Genomic DNA, 21,674 nt, shown 5'->3' on the forward strand with positions numbered 1-21,674 from the left:
CCCATTAAATAACATGGCCCATCTAACTATATGAGCCAGTCAATAAAGAACAGTAATGTGGCCACAGGAGAAATAAATTTAAAGACTCTAAATGTAGAAAGAGCTGCAGTAAATTACCTTTTTATAGACTGTGTAAAAGGTAATATATGACCCCATCTGCAGATCCATGATTTTCCCAATAGAGCCGAAGTTTGCATCTTTCCTTCTGATTCTCTGGCCTGTATCTAATTCTCAAAGCTGTGGTTTGACTTTTCCAATGACTCTGGCAAACCCCACCAGTGGTATCAGGCACTGGGTCCAAGCTTAAGCCAATATTTTCCTCACCTCCAAAATTACTGTCTCATCTTTCAGACAAATGGTTGTGTCACATGACCCATGCCACAACCAGCTGTACTGACATGAGCCCTATCAGTGAAGTCCTGTGCCCAGTCACCACCCTCTTTCCAAAACAAAGGCCAAAGTACCAAGGCCCATGCAAACTGCCATCTCTATTAAAACATCCTACAGCCACTACTGTCACTCACCAAACCTTTCCAAGGCATCAGCCATTGCCTGGTTTTTCACCATGTCAATGAGCCCCCGTCCCAGGCAAAAATGTGGGAAGATCAAGAACACTGACTTCAGGATATCATTGATGTTATTCAGCTTCTAAAAAATAAGACAGAGAGAGACTGTCTTTCATGATTCAGGCTAAAAATTTACCAAAGTCTAAAATATGGAAGTGAAAAAAATTTTGATTCCCTGAGGTCAAACTGAATCTTTGAATTCAGATACCAATAAATAGCGGTAGCCATAGAGGATGATATATAACGTAATAAAATTCTGCTCTTTAGAAAATTTGGAATAATGCTATGAGTATGGGAGAAATATGAGCAAAGTTTAGAAACATGATTATATTTAATCAGAAGCTAATCCATCATAAAATATTTGCTTAGCATTTTAAAAGCAAATTGCTCATATCTGGGTCAATACTTCAGTTTCAGGATTTTGTTGGAGTTAAAAAAATTCTTCTCGAATACATCAATCCAGCAGTGGCCAAATACCTAACAACTGAGTAAGTTGCTATGTGCTGGATGCACTGTGGCAGGGCACAGGAGAGGCAGAGATTAATAAGAAATAGTCTCGTCTCTACTCTGAGGAAAAGAAACATGGAAACAGGAAATTACTACATAATTGGATGTGTTGTACTGGAGGCATGAACTCTGTGGGCTTTGGGAGCACAGGGAAGAGAGAGCACCTCCCATAAGGCAGGCGAGGAAAGCTTCACATTCAAGCTCAGTCATGAAGGGTTAGTGAGATACTACCCGATTCTGTGACAGAGGAGTCACAGAATCGGGTAGTATCTCACATTGCTGGTGCAGAGCTCCAGCGCCAAAGTGCCACGCTGCCATTGACGCCCATGAAGAGGTTCATGCAAGGAAGGACCACATCGGCTGTGCTGGGGATCTTGAACCAGGCCTACAGGAGCATGGAGGGTTGAAGGAACCGCTCGGCCACAGCTTACCATGTCTTGGGAAAGAATGTGGTGGGAACTGTCAAGGAAGGGTTGTACACCTCTGAAAGGCTTTGTGGGCTAAGTTAAGATGTCTGGGTGAAGGCAATGACAACAAGAATGGACAAGGAAGCTTGTTTAAGAGATCTGTAATGGGAGGAACTGGCAAGGTAACCATCTGAATGTAGGAAATAAGCAAAAGCAAAGCATATAAAATGGCTCTAATATTGCCCCAGCTGGGGTGACTGGGCGGATGGTAACGCCATCCAGCATAACAGGAATGGCAAGAGAAATACTGGGTTCTGAGGGGAAGATGACTTAGGACATGGCCAGTCTGGGGTGTCCTTCCGTTAATCTAAATGGAGCCATCCACTGGGCAAGAGAGGACATGAGAATAGAGTTCAAAAGGCGAGTCGGGGCTAAAGGTATACATGGATGCGAGAGAGAACAGCATAGGGCACTAAGCGGTGGTGGTGAAATCTTGCAGCATGAATGCCATCGCCCAGAGAGAGCTCCTGAAGTGGGAAACAAGATGCCAGAGAACTGAATACTGGGGAAAGCAACATTTGAACAGAAAGGAGTATACAAGAACATGTCAAAGGAAACAGAAAAATGTGATCAGAGACATATAAGGAAAAGGATAAGCGAGAGATGGTATGCAAACCCATCTCTCTGCAGACTCTGCAAAAGGACAGAGTGGTCCCTGGTGTCAACACCGCAGGCAAGCAGAATAAGATCATGACTAAGCACTACGCTCATCCCAGCATCCCTTTCTGTAGAACTCACATTGTTGGTGAAGAGCTCCAGCACAAAAGTGGCCACGCTGCCATTGATGCCAATGAAGAGGTTCACGCTGGTGAGGACCACGTAGGCTGTGCTGGGGATCTTGAACACGAAGGAGGCTGGGTACATGAGAGGTGTGATGGACCACCTGGTGAGGCACAAAAACACAGGTCCACTGGGGGTCCCCTGCCTTCCCCCTGACATCTGATACCATAGGCCCCATCCAGAGGTGCCTTACCCATACAGCAACAGTAGAAGGGCTAGCACAGGCAGGTTGGTGGAGGACACGTAGGACTTCTGCTGGAAGCAGATGAAGATGATAATGACCAGCGTGGCAGGGACCACATAGTTGCACTAAAAGTGAAACGAGGAAATCAAGGTCACCCCTAAGTCAAAGGTACAACACATCTCAGGTCTTCATCATCATCAGACAAGAAAGGGCAGATAAACGTATTGAAGAAGAACTTTGAATTAATGAAGCCACAAGAACTATTAATCAAAATACTGGACAATACGTGTTGACAAGCATTTTACCCCCGGCTGATTTTATAAACTGCACATCCTTTCTGTCTTTCCAACAGATAAGCCAAGGTGCCACGCTCAGTAAACTTACTGAACGGTGGATTCCCAGTCAGAGTAATTTCCATTTCCCAGGTAGCAAGTAAGCTGCTGTTATTCTTCCCAAAGATGACTGTGTCTCTTTCATCATTAATGCTGTATTATCATCTGCCCAAGTTCAAGCTCATTTGTGATCTATTTATGAGGTAAGCACTCATAACATGAATGTCAGAACTGTTTCATCACACTGAGACTAATTTTAAAGTCTGTCTTGACAGTGTCTCAAGCATTAAAATGCAGAAATAAAGACTTGACCACAGGACAATTACAGGAATTCATAGCTGGCAGAGCAGAGCAGAGGCAGGGAGGTGGTAGTGGGCTTGTCAGCTATTAGAAGTATTTGTAGCTTCAGACCACAGGGCTCTCCATCTCAGTCTCATCCTACTCAAATGTGTTTTTCAAACAACTTAGATGAAGACAGGCTTATAGCAAATTTCAGAGGTTCTAAAGCAGTGAGGGACAGATAATACACAGGAAGATAAGTGATATTCTTGAGTCAGGGACTTGATCTTTTCATCTCTGAATCTGCAATGCCTGGCAGAGTCAGACACGTAGTGAGCAGTCAGTATGTATGTGCTTACTCAATAAAGCAATTACTGGATCAAGATAAAACCAAAACAAATGGACACTACATAAAATTCAGTTTAACGGGGATTAATATAAAATTTTATATATGTTTTTAACAACCTTTATATTTATATACAAAGCTATATATAAAGTTTGATGTATATATATCAAGTTTTAGATTCGTACATAAATATAAAGGTTCAAAAAAGTCAATTGCATTAGTATACAGTGAAAGAGACCCCATAAAAAATACCTGTGAAATGGTTCACTGCCAAGTTGCCAACAAGACAGTGCTGCTTCCGAGATGAAATACCCTTGGGCTGAGTAACAGGAATATGGGATAAAGATCAACTCCCTCTAGACTCATAAACATTCAGACCACAGCCTGAATATAATGTTAATTCTGGGCTTTGCTTTTCAAATGGCTCATTAACAATATGGAGCATGGCCACAGAGAGGCAATCGGGTCAGAACAATGACAAGTCTGAGAGGCTTGCTATAATCAACACAGACATCATCATCATCACCACTCACATTTGTACAGTGATTTAGAGATTACAAAGTATGTTCTCATATATCATCTTATCTGGGGAAGACTTAGGATAAATGACAGGTGTCTTCAAATGTCTGAGGGGCTGTCCAGTGGGAGAAGAATTAAATTTCCTTTGTGTGGCCTACAAATTAATGGACCTCACAGGGAGATACATTTCAACTCCACTTTATAAAAATTAGAACTTCAGAATTCTTTGAAGTCCTCCGTATTGGTCCAAATGGAAGTAATATATTACAGCTGGCATGAAAACAGATTTGCAATGGATGGATAAGCTTCCAGTAAAACATATAAAGTTTTCAAATGACAGACTGAGTTCCTAGTAAGACAAAGAACACCCTGACTCTGGAGGTTAAAGCTCTATCAGACAAGTTAGAGGCACTGGCTTTGAGTTTTGACTAAGTCTTCCACCTCAGTTTCTTTGAAAAGTTGTCACTTAGGGAATGAGGTGGTGGTGGTATGAATTGCAGTCCATGTGGACAGATTTCCTCTGGTGTGAGATCAGCCCTGGGCTTAAGGCTGTGTTTGGTCACATGAAAGTGTAAAACTGTGCCTGCCTTTTCCTCTTTTGCTCATCTTTGGACTAGCTAGAACACCTCCTGCTGATGGCCAGGAGCTCTTTCATCCATCCAATCCAGAGCCCTGATGGAGGTTTATATAGCAGCAGCAGACCGGCATTCTTACCATGTCCCAGACAAAATTGGAGAGCCAGTAGATGACAGGCTTCACTCCGCTGATGAACTGCAGGTGCTTTGCTTTGCTGACTCGTTCCTGGATCAGGAACACGACAAAGCTGGCCGGGACGAAGGACATCGCAAAGATGACACAGATGGACACGAGGACGTCCACTGATGTGGTCATCCTGAAACAGACAGACAGTGCAGCTGAGGACTCAATCAGGGACATATACACACACAAATATTTGAAGCATAGCCCAGGGGAAAAAAATCTCTTCACCACATATATTTTATTCAGGGTTAAAGATGATTATTTTCAAGAAAAAAAAAAAAACTCGATAATTCAGATGCAAAACTGATTCTACTGAGGTCAAAAGGGTCTACTGCCAAAATGAAACTATTAAAGGGAGTCTAACAGTGGCCTAACGGCATTCACTTTGTTCCACTATTATTGACCTTCTATGAGCAACAAGTTGTAAATTTTCACACATAAGGGAGTAGTGTAGCTTGAAAACTTAATAAAGCAGAAATATTAGTTTGAAACTATTCAAACAACAATTTCTGGCTGTAAATAAGTTTGACAACAAAAGCTCGTGGCATATCAACCTAACACATACAAAAATTCCATCAGATCCTTATTATAAGAATAGTCTTATAAGTCCATTAAATGGGGTATAATATCAACTATTTCTCTGCATAAATGTTATATAAGCTTGGTATAAAGATCCTAGTGACATATATTGATATTCTATATGAGTAAAGCAGAAGTAATAACTGTTCCATGCTCCACATACAGAAAAGGAACCTAACGTGTGTTGAATATCAACCATGTGTTGAAGGCCGGACTTGGCAATTTACATGAATTGCCTCACTTAATACCATACATCTGGAAAGTTTAGAAACCAGATTCAAACCCAGATCTCTATGATTTCAAAGGCTATACACTCTGAACTAGATTATACTGGTTTTAACTTCACACTCACACACACAGACACACACACACACAGACACACACACACACACACTCAAGGAATTAAACACAAGCCGACAAAAGCATGTTTCGCCAAGTTTAAAAATAGTGATTTCAAAACAAATGAAACTGATTTTTTTATTAAACATTGTGTTAAGGGTGAGTTAAAATATTTTAGAATTATATTAACAATTTAACTTACATTATGTGAATTCACTAAATGTAATAATGGCTTTAATATATCAGAGTCATATATCTTCTGCAGTTTAATCCCTGCCCAGCCAATTCATAAACTGATCATTTTCTGTCCAGAGCCTGGACCAACCCAAACACACCATAACAAACCTGTTTCCCCAGCTGTTACTCTACAACCAGCTTCATACTTCCTTCCCCTGCTCCATGATTCCCCCAAACACCCTCTCCCTCTCCCGATTCAGACACAGTGATACTTACAGAGCCACTTCCGAGAGCTGCTGCTTGGTGAGGTTCAGGGGGTGATTGAAGGCAGTAATCCCATACTCGCTAGGGTTCTCTCCCTTCTGCAGGTTGGCCCGGAGAATGGCATTGTTGATGACATTCAAGAAAGAGCTGATGGCGTGCCAGCCCTTGTTGTTGAACCACACCTGAAACAAAACATACCAGGTGCAAGGTACTGCTCCCAAACCCTGCTCCCGGAAGTAGGTGCACACACACAAAACATGCATGTGCACTCCAGAAATTCCAGTCATACCACGAGACAAAACATGATCAGAGAACATGGCAAAGAGGTAACAGCGGCCAGGGTGTGCCCAGAACTGACCGTGTGGCCAGGCACTGTGCTATCTTTAACTCATTTAACCCTCACACCATAGATTTGAGGTAGCCACGATTACTGCCTGCATTTTATAGATTACGAAACTGAGGCTTAAATAGGTTAAGTAACTCGGTCAAGTTCATAATAGTTCCCCTGGTGTGAATGGTGGCAAAACAAGTTCTCTTCATCATCATATTGTACAGCCTCACTAGTAAAATTAAGAGGTATTTCTGTCATGAATCAATGTTATCACGAGCTGAAAGTACTTCAGGGGAACATAGGGATTATTGTTCATCAAAAAGCTATTGGAGGGGGCTTCCCTGGTGGCACAGTGGTTGGGAGTCTGCCTGCCGATGCAGGGGACATGGGTTCGTGCCCCGGTCCGGGAGGATCCCACGTGCCGCAGAGCGGCTGGGCCCGTGAGCCATGGCTGCTGAGCCTGCGCGTCCGGAGCCTGTGCTCCGCAGCGGGAGAGGCCACAGCAGTGAGAGGCCCGTGTACCGCAAAAAAAAAAAAAAGCTATTGGAGGGCTTCGCTGGTGGCGCAGTGGTTGAGAGTCTGCCTGCCAATGCAGGGGACACGGGTTCATGCCCCGGTCTGGGAAGATCCCACATGCCGCAGAGCGGCTGGGCCCGTGAGCCATGGCCGCTGAGCCTGCGTGTCCGGAGCCTGTGCTCCGTAACGGGAGAGGCCACAACAGTGAGAGGCCCACGTACCGCAAAAAAAAAAAAAAAAAGCTATTGGAGGGAATTCCCTGGTCCAGTGGTTAGGACTCGGTGCTATCACTGCCCTGGGACTGGGGTCAATCCCTGGTGGGGTAACTAAGATCCCTCAAGCACCAAGGAGCAGCAAAAAAAAAAAAAAAAAGCTATTGGAACAAAGGGCTTTACCTTGACATTATTTTTCGTGTCCAGTCCTGTCATGAACCTTCCCAAGCTGCTGAGAAATCGATCTGCAGAACTGTCCTGTGAATGACAGAAAGCTGCCTCAGCGGGATGGTTCACAGGGGAGGGCAATAGGAAGTCTGGAGTCTGTGGACAATGGGACCTTGTGAAGGGCAACACTGCCACTGCATTGTTCATTGAAATGAACCTTGAAGCCACTGAATAACTGGCTCCTGAGAAACAAGGGACCAGAAGTCTAAAGCAGCGTTGTTGCCATGAGCCACAGGTCTTAAAAGAACTAGAGGGAAACCCTGTGACTCAAAGTCCCAAGATGTAGATGTCTGGCTGTAACTGGTGGTGAGGATTCTTCACGGTGCTCCCTTGACATCCTCCTAAGACCCAGAACTACACTCAATATGCAGATGCATCAGACATGGGGTCTGTGCCTCAAGGGCAGAGATTCAGACTCTAAGACAATCCCTGCTGTCTGTGACCCTAGAGGCCATATCATCTGACCCCCACCAATTCAAACTTAGAAATGGGGAACTTGAGATACAGATAAATGAAGTGAATGCTTATTAGGTACTAAAACTAGCTGCCAGCTTAAGGAAAATGATTCATTTCCTGTTTAACCAGAGATTGTTTCAGAGAAGTATGTTTGATGCCCAGTTTATTTATCCACTGGCTATGCTTAAGTTATTGAGAGATTTACAATCTCTGCATTTGTTTTTCATCTGCACTTTCAGATAGTAAATAACGTACTGAGTAGCTCAGTCTTGGCTGGCCCAAGATCACTAAATGCCCAGTGATGGCTTTGTATTTGAAAGTCTTAAACAATAAGCTGCCAGGTGATCACCTACCTGCCAACTACTCCCATGTACTAGCAACTCATTTTCTGTCTGACATGTCTTGGGACGGATACTGTACCTTGGCCACCTTCAAGTGTTTCTTCATTTGCTTGATGGCATCATTAACTTCTTCACTCGGAGGAAGTGATTGATAATTACTGGCACCCAGGGAAAATCCACCGTACCTAAAAGAACAGCCTGATATTAAAACACAGGTGGTGTGGGGTCCAATAACATTCAGCAGCAGACACCACCTAAGTATGTAATGCCTGTTCAAAGTAGGACCCGAGTAAGGCTCAGAGAAAGTTTCACCTTGGCCTCCTCTAATGGATTCTGGTAATCTCTTAACTCTTCTGTCTCCTGCCCAAGAGGGAGGGACCTGGGTCTGATTATACATAGAGTGAGACATCTGAGATGTTGAGGAAAGAATGTTCATTCATCTCACAGATGCTCCTCTCACCCCTGGTGGCTCAGGCCTGAACTTGGGTCTCGAAGCAAGCAGATATGAAGTCAGAATGAGCAGTGAAGACACTGACCAGAGAGGCCTAAAAGGGTTTAGAGACAGGCCGTGGCTCTTCCATAGCAGGAGAACCAGGAAAAGTCCTGCATCCGCCCTGCTCAGTTACTCAGTAAGTCCTGGCTCTTGGAGAAAAGGCAAAGAAGGAAGATGGGAGGCAGGGACAAAGAGCCAAGTTTTGAGGCAACCATGTAAGGTATCTCATTTCTCATGAGAACTGATGGACTTCAAGGATCCTTCCTTCTTTTCTTCCCCAGTCCCATATGCTCCCCTTCAAAACTTAGAGGGATACGGGCAGGCGTGGAGGTGGAGGGTGGGTCGGAGACAGCCTGACTGCAGCAGAGGAGAGCATGATTCTTGCTATCCTGATGGAACTCTGGTTTTATTTTCTAATAGAAACATTGTTATTTTTAAAAAACTCAGAAGGGGCTTCCCTGGTGGCGCAGTGGTTGAGAGTCCGCCTGCCGATGCAGGGGACACGGGTTCGTGCCCCGGTCTGGGAAGATCCCACATGCCGCGCGGAGCAGCTGGGTCTGTGAGCCATGGCCGCTGAGCCTGCGCGTCCGGAGCCTGTGCTCCGCAATGGGAGAGGCCACAACAGTGAAAAGCCCGCGTACCACAAAAAAAAAAAAAAAAAACCTCAGAGGGATAAATGAGTTGAAATACAATGAACATAGATGGTTTTGATGCCTCTTATTTCATCTAAGACCTCCTTGGTTATTCCAATGACCTGAAAAATTGTCCTTGAGTCACTAGGACTCCTAGGAATTTGATTTGGTAAGTTTAACTAGCATAGGTTTTCCCTCAAAACATCGTGCTTCCTGTCAAGTCCCTAGAGACCCACAAGAAACTTCTAAATCTCTTCAAGGACACCAGTGTGCCAAATATTCCAAAGCCCTCTGAATTGGCAGCTGGGCACTGAGCAGAAATGCTAACGGCAAAACAATCCCTAAACTAACAACTTCCCGGGATCCAAGAAAACTGCATCAAATTCATCCTCCTGAACTTTAGGAGTCAAGGAAAATGAAAAGAAGGCACAGCGAAGTCAACTTACCTAAACTCATTCACCCAAATCTTGTTCTTTAAGCTGCAGAAGGCCAAAGACAAAGAAACCAGAAATCAGTCCAAAGAAACACTGATCCTATGCCTGATGATGCAAAAGGAGTAAATATCTACTTGAGGATACAACAAAGGGACAGAAATAACCCTGCGGTCGGGCTGGTGCTGTAGGGTCTTGCCAATGGAAGGAAGTCCTAATCAGCATGTCTTTCCTTCTCCCCATATTAAAACCTTATGATTTATATGAAGGTCATGCCTTATATTAAAAACAGCTCAAAAACCAACAGAGGTGATCAAACTAGAAACTTTTTAAAATTCAAAATAATAGGTCAATTATGGATGACATATGGAGAGGTTATGCCTCTTTCTTGGAAACTCATAGTAACTGTCATTCAAGCATACCCTTGTCATTAAAAGTCACTAGAACTCCTAACGTAGGGGCCCAACTAACCAAGCTGATAGGAAGGAATCTAGAACAAACATTTTCTGAGCATCAACTAAATACAGCAGTCCCCCTTTATCTGGAGGGGATACATTCCAAGACCCCCAGCAGATGCCTGAAACCATGGATAATACCAACCCCTACATATACTATGTTTTTTCCTATGTCTCCTGTTAATTTCTTTGAAGGTCAATAGGGCCACTATTATGTAAAATAAGGGTTACATGAACACAAGTACTGTAATACAGTGACAGTCAATCTGATAACCAAGAGGGCGTGTGCAGGTAGCATTTGTGGCACGGATATGCTGGACAAAGGAATGATTCCCATCCCAGGCCCCAGGAAGCTATATGGCTCTTCCAAGGCTCACAGCCAAGACAGGCCGTTATGTTGGGCCAGGGCTCTCTTTATAATGCCATGTAGTATTATTCATTCCATCCATGAGAGGTACTTCACATGTATCGTTTCATTTAATCCTCATGACAAACTAATAAGAGCAACATTATTATCACATTTTATACAACCTAAGGCTTTAATGGGATAACTGGCTGCCCGTGGTCAGAAACGCTAATAAGCAGCAGAATTAGAATTTGAATCCAGATTTATTTTCATCCTGGAACCACACAACCTCAGTCTTGAAGCTGAATGTTCATAATACTTCCCATCATCTTTTCTAGTTTGAAAGAATATCCTAAACTTCCAAAAGACAACATCAGGTCAAAATGTGATGTTCTCCCCCACTACTCAATCTACTATTTTTTTTTTGGCTTTTACTTTCTCTGATCAGTAATGATTAAGCAGGCGCCAAGTTTAGTAAATAATGACCTTTTGGCTATGATCTGCACATATGTCTTCACCAGATAATCCGAAATGTTTCTTCCCGTCAGGTTCTGAAGGATGTCCGCAGTGTTCTGTTTTCTCTGTTATCACAGAAAAACCAAGTGCATGTGTCTTTATGGACCAGAATTGGAATAGAAAACAAATCAAGGACAACAATGACACATGTCCCTCAAACATGTACCACAGTGTGACCAGACTCTGCCCACAGGGTCCAGGCTCTGCCATCAGCCAGCCACCAAGGTCTGGTCCATTCTGCTCTCAGCAGGGCCATTCACTTATGGCAAGCCAAGGAGAGCCCCAGCAAATTGTTCTGAACAACTAAGCGTTGGACCGTGAAGTATCATTCTTTATGGTTACAGAAGGTTTTTAGGGAGCAGCACCATTGACTATGCCTAGTGAATTCTTTTGTTCATTGGAGTTATACTGATGAAGAGATGAGCTCTTATTTTAAAGAAATGTAATTAGGAAGGACTGTTTTAAGTTTTCAACACCATTTGAAATTCCTTCTCCTCACCCTGCAACCTGGATGCTGATAAGGCAGCAGAGAGACATCAAAAGCAAGCCTCTTTCTGAAATCATTCTCAGAAAAAATGGCTCAGAACTGTTTCCCACACTCAGAGTTTCAGAGGATGTCAGAGTTGTAAGACCCACAGAAGTTTTATGGATGAGCCTCCCTAATTCAGCAGTGAGGAAACAGGCCCAGGGACTCAGCGTGACCTGTCCAAGGTCACCAGCTCATCTGTGGCAGAGGCAGAGATGAAGCTGGGCTTGTCACAGTCTGCCCTGTGACACCAGAGAGTCCACAGCGTGCCTTCCACAGCTCATTGATCCAGAGTGTTGTATTCTGGTTGTACCTCGAACCAGTAAGGAAACTAGGCTGACTTCAAAAGAGAGAAGCAGGCTAAGCTCCCTCAGATACAGGAACAATGTGCTCCAAGCCCCCTCCTCTCAAAACTCACATGCTTTTCCCTATGACAAGAATCAAGACTGAAAGAGACCCTCCTGACACGGCAGGTCACCCATTCCTTCTCTCCAAGCCCACCCTGCACCTCACCTGAACGGTCACACCCTGAAAGTGACTCACTTGTGGAGGAGGCAGTCCCCCAGCCCCCAGGGGACACACGGGCAGCATCTTCTTGATTTTGTCGCTGCTGCACTGGCAGGTGGGGGAGGGGTTCTCCATCGTCCAGTTCCCATTTCTGAAGAGGTCCGTGATGGTCTGGGGGACTGGGGTGGTGGTCCACTCCTCCTCCCCCACCGAGCAGGGCATGTGTCTGCAAAGGGACGTTAAAGGTAGGATCACCCAAGAGGGCCTGGCCTCTCCTATTGCCTCAGAGCACAGGACCAAGGAATAACAACGGCAAACATGCATCTACCACCTCATCACTTGGTTATCTGATCCGCCCCACAGACTTGTAAGCTACAAACTCATTTACAGTGAAGGATGATGGAACACAAAGAGGGCCTAAACGCTCATATACTGAACTCAAGTCAATCCAATCACCAGCATTCAATCACTCACCCATGTGTTCACTCAACAAACATTCACTGAGCATCTACTATGTGCCAGATACTGTCCTGCATATTTGAGAATTTGGGGTGAGAAGACAAAGTCTCTGCCTTCATGGAGTTTGTATTCCCAGGAAAGAGTTTGATAACAAACAATTAAACCATATGATCTTAGATAGCCAAAAGTGAAGCAAAATAAAGGCAGAGTGACTGGTGAGAAAGGACCATGTGAAGAGGGAGTATACTTCAGCCAAAACCTAAATGTTGGGAGAGAACAAGCTAGGCAGGGATTCAGGGGGAAAATATTACAAGCAGAAGCAACCGAGCACAGGTGAAAAGGTCCCGAGTGTTCTACGTTTAAGGAACAACAGGAAGGCAGTGGGGCTGGAATGTGATGAGCTACGAGGGAGAGTGATGGGAGATGAGGAGGAGAGGGAGGCAGGAGCCACAGGACACAGGCTTGGAAGGAGTCTGCATTTTATGCTCAATATGCTGAAACCTGGTGGAGAGTGTCAGGATTCACTTTACGTTTCAAAATGAGTAGAGAATTTGGGGGAATGAATAGGGGTGACAGTTGTTGGCCCATGAAGAGCTAGGTTGTTTGCAAGCATCTCAGGTAACTAAAGACAGGCCTTTACGTCTGACTTGAGCTCTGAATTACTGTGATACCATCAGTAAGTCACTTGCCCTCTCAGGGCCTATTTTCTCCACTAGTGAAACAAAAGTATGAAATGACTTGTCTCAATAAGTCACATTTCTACAAGGCATTTCTAACATCCCTTCCATTTCAACAAGGCATTTCTAACATCCCTTTCCTTTCAAAACTCTACAATTTGAAGCAGAGCCATAGTCTTTAGACGATTCTTCTATCAAATGAACAGTTTTGTGGATTGCCCACTAGTTCTCTCTTTAAAGCACCTGGACTAAATGGAAAAGTCAGACTAAGATGGTGCCATCCTGAAGCTCACGCTCTAAAACCTTCACAAGATCACTGGCTGAGATCAGTTTCACTACTTTCTGAAAAACCTAAAAGTCTCCACGGTGGGGCCCTTACATCAGACGGGCCCCAGTACACGTCAGTGGGCGCTCTGCCCCCAGGCCGCGAGCCTGTGATGTCAGGCCTGCACCTCTCAATGCAGACCCGGCTCCTACAGATCCTTCCTCGGCTGGCATCCATCTATGAGTCCATACTGTTGAGCTGCCATGTGATGAATCCACCTACCTGTGTTATTACCTCATCTCACTCTCCTCTCTAGCCTACAGAGAACTTCCAAGTGGAATCTCATCAAAAGTCCTGTGAAATCTCTGACCGCCTCCACCTTGGTCACCTTGTTTTTCAGGAACTGATACTGTCAGGATTTATCACTTAGCAAGTATTAAATGCTAACAAATGTTCAGTAAGTACTCAACTGATAAGAGCTAACAAGTACATAATGGCTATCCATTTAGCAATCTGTTCTAAAACCTTGCACACACAGGTGGTATGCTCACTGGTCTGTCTTCTGCAGGCTCACTATCTTCCCTTTAAAACCTGGAATTCAAGTTAGGACTTCTCCAATCTTTCCACACCTTCCCACTCTCTCCATAATTCCTCAGTCTGTGGTTAACAACCTACCTGAGCCTGGAAGCTTGAACCTGTCTCTACCATCACTGGGTTCTCTCGGAAGCTCATCACCTCTCTTCATTGTCTTTACTCACAAAGATCTCTGGCCATGCCTTCCTCCCATATACACTTAGAGTCGTATGGGTATTTCACTGAATTTATTTATACACTGCCTACTTTTTTTTAAAGGACTTTGAAGGAGAATATGATAAAAATATGCAACTCTGAAAGGACTTAGGTATAGGAGCTGGAGAAAAGGGATCAGTATAAAGTACTATTTAAATTAAATATTCATTTCTAAAGCAGTAAACAAATGTCTATAGTCATTTGCCTGGCAAGGTGCTAGACGACTCTCCTAGTCTGTTATGTTTGTTCCTAGACGGTCTGATTAAATCACTATATTAACTTTTTTAGAATAAAAAATGTTTCAAAGGGCAAATGATGGTAGTCATCATGTGGCATACAAATGATAAAAGCAGTGTAGAGATCAAACCAAGTGACAGGCACAAGAAGCCAGCCGCGGAGGGGCTCACAGCTCAAGTGGCACTCACGGGATTGGGTTTCCTTCCATACATCGGGTCCCAAAGCCAGGCTTTCCGGTGAGAGCGCTCAAGAGTTCCTGGGTGCTCACGTCCTCAGGAGCATCATTACTGTAGGTACATGAGAGGCAGCCAGCTCAGCAACTCATTAAAACCATGAATCGGGAGGAGGAAGGTGATTTTTTTTTAATTAAACGCTTTATTAAGTACTTCCTGTGTGCCAAACTCTTGAAACACAAATGAATAAAACACAGAACCCACCCACAAGGAACTCAGCCTCTGGCCATATATTTGTTATCAAGGTAACATACAGCACTCCAAAGTGGAGCTCGTGTAAATAAGTTATATGTATAGAGATGTGCACACGCATGTGTACACACCCACCCACATATATACACACATTTACCTATATATTTTAATGTGAAGTACATGAATTCATTAAAGATCAGTATTTCAAAAGTACTTTCACAATTATCCATTAGGCATAGACAACAGGGATTTTCTAGGGAAGGGCAGGCTGATTTTATGGGCTGAATGTTTGCACGGATAACTGGAATACACAAACAATGATGGGTACAGGTTACAAACACAAAACAAGCCCATGTGTTCCACAGCCCCGGGCAATACAAGGTCAGCAGCTTGGAAAGGAAAGAAGAAAGTAAACCTGCACTAAATAGGAAGGAAGCATGGGATTAGACAAAAAGAGATTGATTCACATGTTCACATATATATATTTTTTTTTCTTTAAAGCTTCCCTTTGACATCACTGACACACTTCCCCGATCGAAAGATCTGCAAATACTATGAGACTGAGGAAAACTCCTGCATAACGTGATGCAGAAATTTCTTTGTCCTTTTGTTTGAAGCGCTGGATTGTTACAGAGTAGCTGGTATTTTGGTCTAAAAAACAAACACTAGCTAGCTATTATCTATAAGCTAAAAGACTAAATAATAAATACACGAATTGCATCATGCAGAAAACAAGAACCTGGAGGTGCGATGCTCTGAGTGTATGGAAGCCATGTGTTCAACTACAGAATAAAGACATAGCTATGAAAATCCAAATATATTATAGCTCAATCATAGATTTTTTTGCAAGGGCAGATTACTTACATAAAACACATATGTTCCTCACAACAGCGTATAAAGAGGAATGGAGTTTAAATGCGGTAAGAGGACTGGCCTGTTAATTCAGGTTTTGTTCACCGCGGTCCGTTGCATCTAACATGAGTTTGTGTGAGGGCTGTAGCCACAGCTGATAAATCCATGCCCCTGTGTAACTCTCGAGTCCCCCTCCCCTTGGCCCTCAGCACAGTAAACCTGGTCGGCCTGAGGTCTCCTCCCACCTTGGGCGCAGAAGGCAAACGCATACCTGACAAATGTGTACTGTTCGTTGTACATCCAGGGCTGAAGTTCCAGGCTGGGGTACTTGCCAAAGGGTGGCACGATCAAGCTGAACACCAGGGCAATGCAGACAAACACAGCCGGCAGGACAATCTATAACCAGGGGGTAGGAGGGAAGAGAAATTGCAGGCGAAGGACAAGGGTTAGAAAGAAGGCCACAGGGCAAGGCCCTGTGAGTCCAGCCAGCCTCTCAGACCAGCCATCACTCTAGTGTGCACAGGGCGCAGCTCCACCAAGGCATTCTTGGCAGGCTGGAAGCAATGGAGACTGAAATCTAAACCTCTTCCCTCCGGGGCATTTCTGGAAGCTGGCAACAAAAGGCCAGAGGCTGTGGCCCCCTGACAGGGGCACCGAGCTGAGAACTTCAGAGTAAACAGTGGTCACATGTCAGGGTGACTTAGAACACCAGGTCCCTCTTCTCCCTGAAAACCTGAGAAAGACCACACTGGCCATGAGCCCAGCTCAGCTCAGACGAAAGCTGAGAGCCGAAGCCTGGACCAGAAGCCAGAAGACCTGCAGTTTTGTTCTGTCTCTACTACAAGTGTATCCATGTGAAGTCACATCCCCTATGGCTTCAGTCTTCTCATTTGTAATCTGCAGACAGACTAGGTGACCCATTCAGATCCCATACTTTGATAAAACCACTCTACAGCACTGTCTCCATGGAAAGGGAACAGCAGCTATTTCTTCCCCCGATGGCCTCAAAAAGCATGATTAATCTAAATCCTTACTAAACCACCTTAAACTTTACACCTGTACCTTCTCTGAAAACAATGACTTGTACATACTTTATAAGCAAACTCTAAGCTCCTTCCATTTATTCCTGAGTAATTTATCCATTTAAAAAAAAAAAGATCCAAATGATGCCCCTGGTTCTAATGTTCTCGCATTTCAATGCAGAAAATTAATCACTAGGTGATTAATTCCATGGGAAAAAACTGTATGAGCATTATCTCATTTAATTATCAGTACAACCCTAAGTAGTAATATCATTATCACCAATCAACGAACAAGGTAACTGGGGCACAGGGAGACCAAGTAACTTGCCCAAGGCCAAAGAGACAATAAGTAGCAGAACCAGAATTCAAACCTAAGTCTATACGCTCCAAACTCATATTCTGTGCATTACTCACATAGTCTGTAGAGAAGAATCTCTGTAACTTCTTTATACTTCTTGATTTTATAGAGTGGAATAATTTCATCCCTCCTAACCCAGCAAGTTAGCGTGCAAACACTGACATGCAGGCAAGAGTGTAATGAGTCTTCTCTGTTTATCTTTTTTTTTTTTTGTCTGACCTCTGGTTATCTTTTCTATCAGTTTTCAGATAAACATCAGCTTAGAGAAAAATCAAGTTTCCAATAAGTTCATATGTTGAGTGCATCTGGGCATATCATCTCTGAGGTTATGAAAGTTTAATTTGCCCAGCCAGTTTTTCTAAACTTTGTCCTTGTTATACTCTCCTTTACGATAAAACTAACACACAAGGTAATTACTAATGTGAGGTCCATTCTAAGCACTTACTCATTTTAATCTTCATAACAATTATATCATAGGTACTATTATTACTCCCATTTTACAGATAAGGACACTGAGGCTCCGAAAAGTAACCTGCAACAGATACGTGAGTGCAAGAAGCAGAACTGGGATTGAAATACAGATAATCTGGCTCCAGTGTCCATCTTATAACAAGGATGCTACCCTGTCTTCACTGGTCAGGGAGCCTGCAGCCCATCAAGGAAGCCTGAGTCCTTGGCCTGGAACAGCACTTCTCACCTGAGCAAAGAATCCCTTCCGACTCCGTCTGGCAATCAGCAGCCTCTTCCACAAAAGGGCCCCAAACTGCTGCTGTGTGAGTTTCCAGCCCTTCACCTGGTAGGAGCCTTTGCCGTCCATCCCGCTGAGCAGGTCTGTTTCTCTGGATTCTGCAGAAAGCCAACACTGAAGGTCACCTATTATATCAGGCATTTTTGACATCCCATGCTCCTCCCTCCAGCATCTTCAGCAACCACCTTGGAGGTTTGCGTTTGAAGGTAAAAGTAAAGGAGTAAAGGGCCTTGGTGACAAATTCACATCCAAGGAAAAGTGATGACCCCAAACGTATGACAGCAGCAGTCCCTGCCTTTGGGTTCTTATCTGAGGAGCACAGAAAAATGAAGGTGCCTTGAGACAGCTGGATAGAGATGTTCACACATAATGGTGCTACATCAAGCCATTCAGATGAATCAAGTCATCCTCAATTTCTTACAGAACATTCTACAAAACAGGCCATGTAAGTAGGCTGACATACTTGTGAACACACAATAGCAATTTGTCTCCCATTTATTGTATTTTTGGTAAAAGGTGGACACATTCCAGTGATCTAAGCACTAACGATGTATGAAGTTAGGGAGAACATGAGAGTCACACACTCACGTGGCACAGGGATGGGAGAGTCAGAAAGGTTTCTGTTCCAAAAAATTTTTATAGAAATCCTTGTCTTAAACAAACCATTTCTAACTGTGGTGGCTTGACATCCTACCAATATTTGCTTCATTTTCTGCCTCCCCCTTCTCCATCCCAGTCAAATAGACAGGGACACACTCATCCAAAATAGCTAAGTCTAAGGGTCCAATTAACTCTAAAAGCAAATTCACCTCGCTCTTTCAAAATCTTCCGTCCATTCAGAGAACATTTATTCAACAATTAAACACCTAATGAATGCAAGAAAAGATAAGAAATGGATTCAGAGGATTGAGGGGCCATCTTTTGACGTGTGTGTATCTTTTTTTTTTTTTTTTTTCCGGTGCGCAGGCCTCTCACTGTTGTGGCCTCTCCCGTTGCGGAGCACAGGCTCCGGATGCACAGGCCCAGCAGCCATGGCTCACGGGCCCAGCCGCTCCACGGCACATGGAATCCTCCCAGACCGGGGCACGAACCCATGTCCCCTGCATTGGCTGGCAGACTCTCAACCACTGCGCCACCAGGGAAGCCTGATGTGTGTGTATCTTGAGAGAGTGATCTCAGTGCAGTGAAGGAAGTGGTGAGGACAGGCTCTTTCAGGTTTGACGGTATGCACAACCCTGAAAAGGGGAAAGTGGCTTTTCCCATTCTCTCTCTTCCCTTTGGACCCTGTAGGCATCTATCATCCTGGTTCAAGGACCTCGAAAGATAACACCGGAGAAGAACATAAGAGAGAAATTCACTTTCTAGCAACGGAATGAAGATCTTGCCCAAACGGACCTGGATCTATGTCGGAATCATTTGGATCAACAGCATCATCTTCAGTAAATGGGCGAAGACAGCTCTGCTTGTCCCCGAAGACCCGTCTGTTTCGTCTTGCCGGTAGGGTGCCATCTGAAGGCAAAAGGAAGGAGCCCTATGTTTCATTTTATTTGTAACAAAACAAACTCTGAATCTGTAACAAATCTATACACTAAAAGTAAGAATGTCATAAAACAATTTGAAGGGAAAGGCACAAGCCTGGTGAGCTAAGACAGCCTACAGGGGGCAGAGCCCAGAGAATGTGCAGCCCCCCTGGAGGGTTACCTGAGGTCTCAGCATCCACCCCACTCTCTTCAGCCACTTTGAGAAATATCTGAAAAATAAGAGTGAGTGAGAGTGTCATAAGCACCACATTGTGAGAGCAACTGCCATGATGATTACATGACTGAATGGTACGCTAGCCCCTAAAGACAAAACGTAGAAGACTCATTTATTGCTAACACTTTGTCAGAGTCACTTGGGAGAGAAGCCGTTTTTACCAGAGAACATTTCCCCAGTGGTGAGAGCTATCAATCCAGACAATCATTCAAATTAAAGCTATGACATGAGGACACTGCGGAAGGAGGAATTTGTTCCGAACCTACAGGGAATGAGCCAAGTGGCTTCTTCCAAGTCTATGGCCCCAAATCCTTGAGTAGGCTAGCACTGTGGTAGGTTATCCGAGACAGGATGATCAAGAGAGGAGGGGTTCCCATCACTAGAAATGCTATGGCAGGGATTCCAACATCAGAAAACAATCTGAACTAGACCAATGATTCCCAAACTCTGATCTGTCCAGACGCTGCCCAGGAAGCATGCAATAAAAGCATAGACATCAAGGCCTTACCTCCAGAAATTCTGATTCAAAGACCCTGGAGCTGAGCCTTGGAATTTTTATTGTCAATAATATTCTCAGATGATTCTGTTGCACAATCAAACCTGGAGACTACTGGGCCAGACAATTTTATACCCCTTCCAGCCCCTGAGGTCTCTCTAAAGAGAGGCACTGCTTACACAGTAATAGAGTATGAGCTTTGAAGCCCAAACCCCTGATTCTGAATCCTTGCTTGGCGTCCCTGAATGTCAACTTCCTCATCTTGTTATGAGGATTAAATGAAGTTACAATGATTGAAAAAAACAAAACACACCAAGGTTAGCACATGGCACAAGTAGATTTTCCATAAATGTTGGCCATTTCCGATGCATGGTCATGACACAGTCATACCAGGGAGCAATCCTAATACTTCTTTCCTACATCTCCCACTACAACCTTAAAGGGCTAACTGGAACCAACATAACCCAGATGCCAACAACCTAAGCACTCAGTGCCTAGGTCCATGGTGATCCTATTCCCAGTGGGCACGCAGGCTGCCTGTCTGGCGCTGGGATCGTTGGCCCTGCTCTATTCTGACAGCCAGCCACCGAACTTACTTCTTCCAGGGTAGTCTCTGAGATTCCATAACTGGAGATGCCCAGGTCTGAGAGCCGGTCATCAATCTCATGGAAGAGTTCCACAAAGGCTCCCTCTTTGGCGGCTTCATAGGGCAGCACGTAGGTCAGCTCATGCCCAATGTCTTCCACCAGCCGGGCCTCGGCCACATGCTTCCTGATGAGGTTGGAGATCGCGGAGACATCTGTAGGGACCAAAGAACAGACGCAGCTCAGCCAACTCCGAGGCCCCCCCATTAGGGGCCGGCCACTCTCCACCTTCTCCCTTGCCTACTCCTTAGGAGCCCGCTTGCCCACACAACACACATGGCCCAGACACTGAAGTCATTCCACGTGTTCATCTCTAGCCTGAGAGTTCCTGGGGGCGGGGGCGGGGTCTTCTTCACCTTTGTATCACCAAAGCCGGGCACAGTGTAGGTCCTCAGTGCGTGGTGGGTAGCCGGCTGGCTGGACGGCCTTCTGAGGTTGAAAGCCTGGTGGCTATTGCCTAAGTGTTAGGATTCTTCAATGGAAAGTTTGACTAAAGGAACTGTAAACGAGTCTTCACCTTTCTCTAACCTTTTAAAGGAGGCTCCTTCTATTTACCTCAATAGAGGGTTAATCAAACAGGGCATGGAAGGAGAGCCAGAGCCTTCCTGGGAACAGCCAGCTGTTAGGATGGGGAAGACATGGCCAGGGTAAAGGCTTCTGTTCCATATGTGTTATTGGTGACACTGGCCTCCTATACACATCTCCTGAGGGAAATCCAGCGGGCTGCTCCTCTCCTGGGCACTCACCCTCCCTAGGCACTGAACCCCAATCCCTCCACCATCAGCTTGGCTACTCAGCTCCTCACCCCTTGTCTCCAGTGTCCAGTGTGCAGCCAGACCCACTCCCCTAAGGGATCCCC

At 44.6% G+C, this 21,674-nt stretch overlaps 1 protein-coding gene across 5 annotated transcripts in view; it reads right to left on the reverse strand.

The window, feature by feature from the left end:
- The window catches only part of ABCA1 (ATP binding cassette subfamily A member 1), a 140,357-nt gene that overhangs the window by 13,159 nt on the left and 105,524 nt on the right, over positions 1-21,674 (reverse strand). For all 5 annotated transcript variants that reach the window (XM_081237812.1, XM_081237809.1, XM_081237808.1 and 2 more), the window contains 16 exons: positions 20,768-20,970; positions 19,622-19,670; positions 19,316-19,429; positions 17,870-18,018; positions 16,064-16,188; positions 14,704-14,802; positions 12,125-12,314; positions 11,026-11,120; positions 9,754-9,786; positions 8,262-8,367; positions 7,341-7,415; positions 6,111-6,280; positions 4,695-4,872; positions 2,514-2,629; positions 2,279-2,423; positions 525-648 (listed from right to left, as the gene is read on the reverse strand). In XM_081237812.1, coding sequence (XP_081093938.1) covers positions 525-648; positions 2,279-2,423; positions 2,514-2,629; positions 4,695-4,872; positions 6,111-6,280; positions 7,341-7,415; positions 8,262-8,367; positions 9,754-9,786; positions 11,026-11,120; positions 12,125-12,314; positions 14,704-14,802; positions 16,064-16,188; positions 17,870-18,018; positions 19,316-19,429; positions 19,622-19,670; positions 20,768-20,970 — 1,971 coding nt within the window. The remainder of the gene's footprint in view (positions 1-524; positions 649-2,278; positions 2,424-2,513; positions 2,630-4,694; positions 4,873-6,110; positions 6,281-7,340; positions 7,416-8,261; positions 8,368-9,753; positions 9,787-11,025; positions 11,121-12,124; positions 12,315-14,703; positions 14,803-16,063; positions 16,189-17,869; positions 18,019-19,315; positions 19,430-19,621; positions 19,671-20,767; positions 20,971-21,674) is intronic.

Source organism: Mesoplodon bidens (assembly GCF_964165515.1).
Source record: "Mesoplodon bidens genome assembly, chromosome: 6".
Taxonomy (NCBI): domain Eukaryota; kingdom Metazoa; phylum Chordata; class Mammalia; order Artiodactyla; family Ziphiidae; genus Mesoplodon; species Mesoplodon bidens.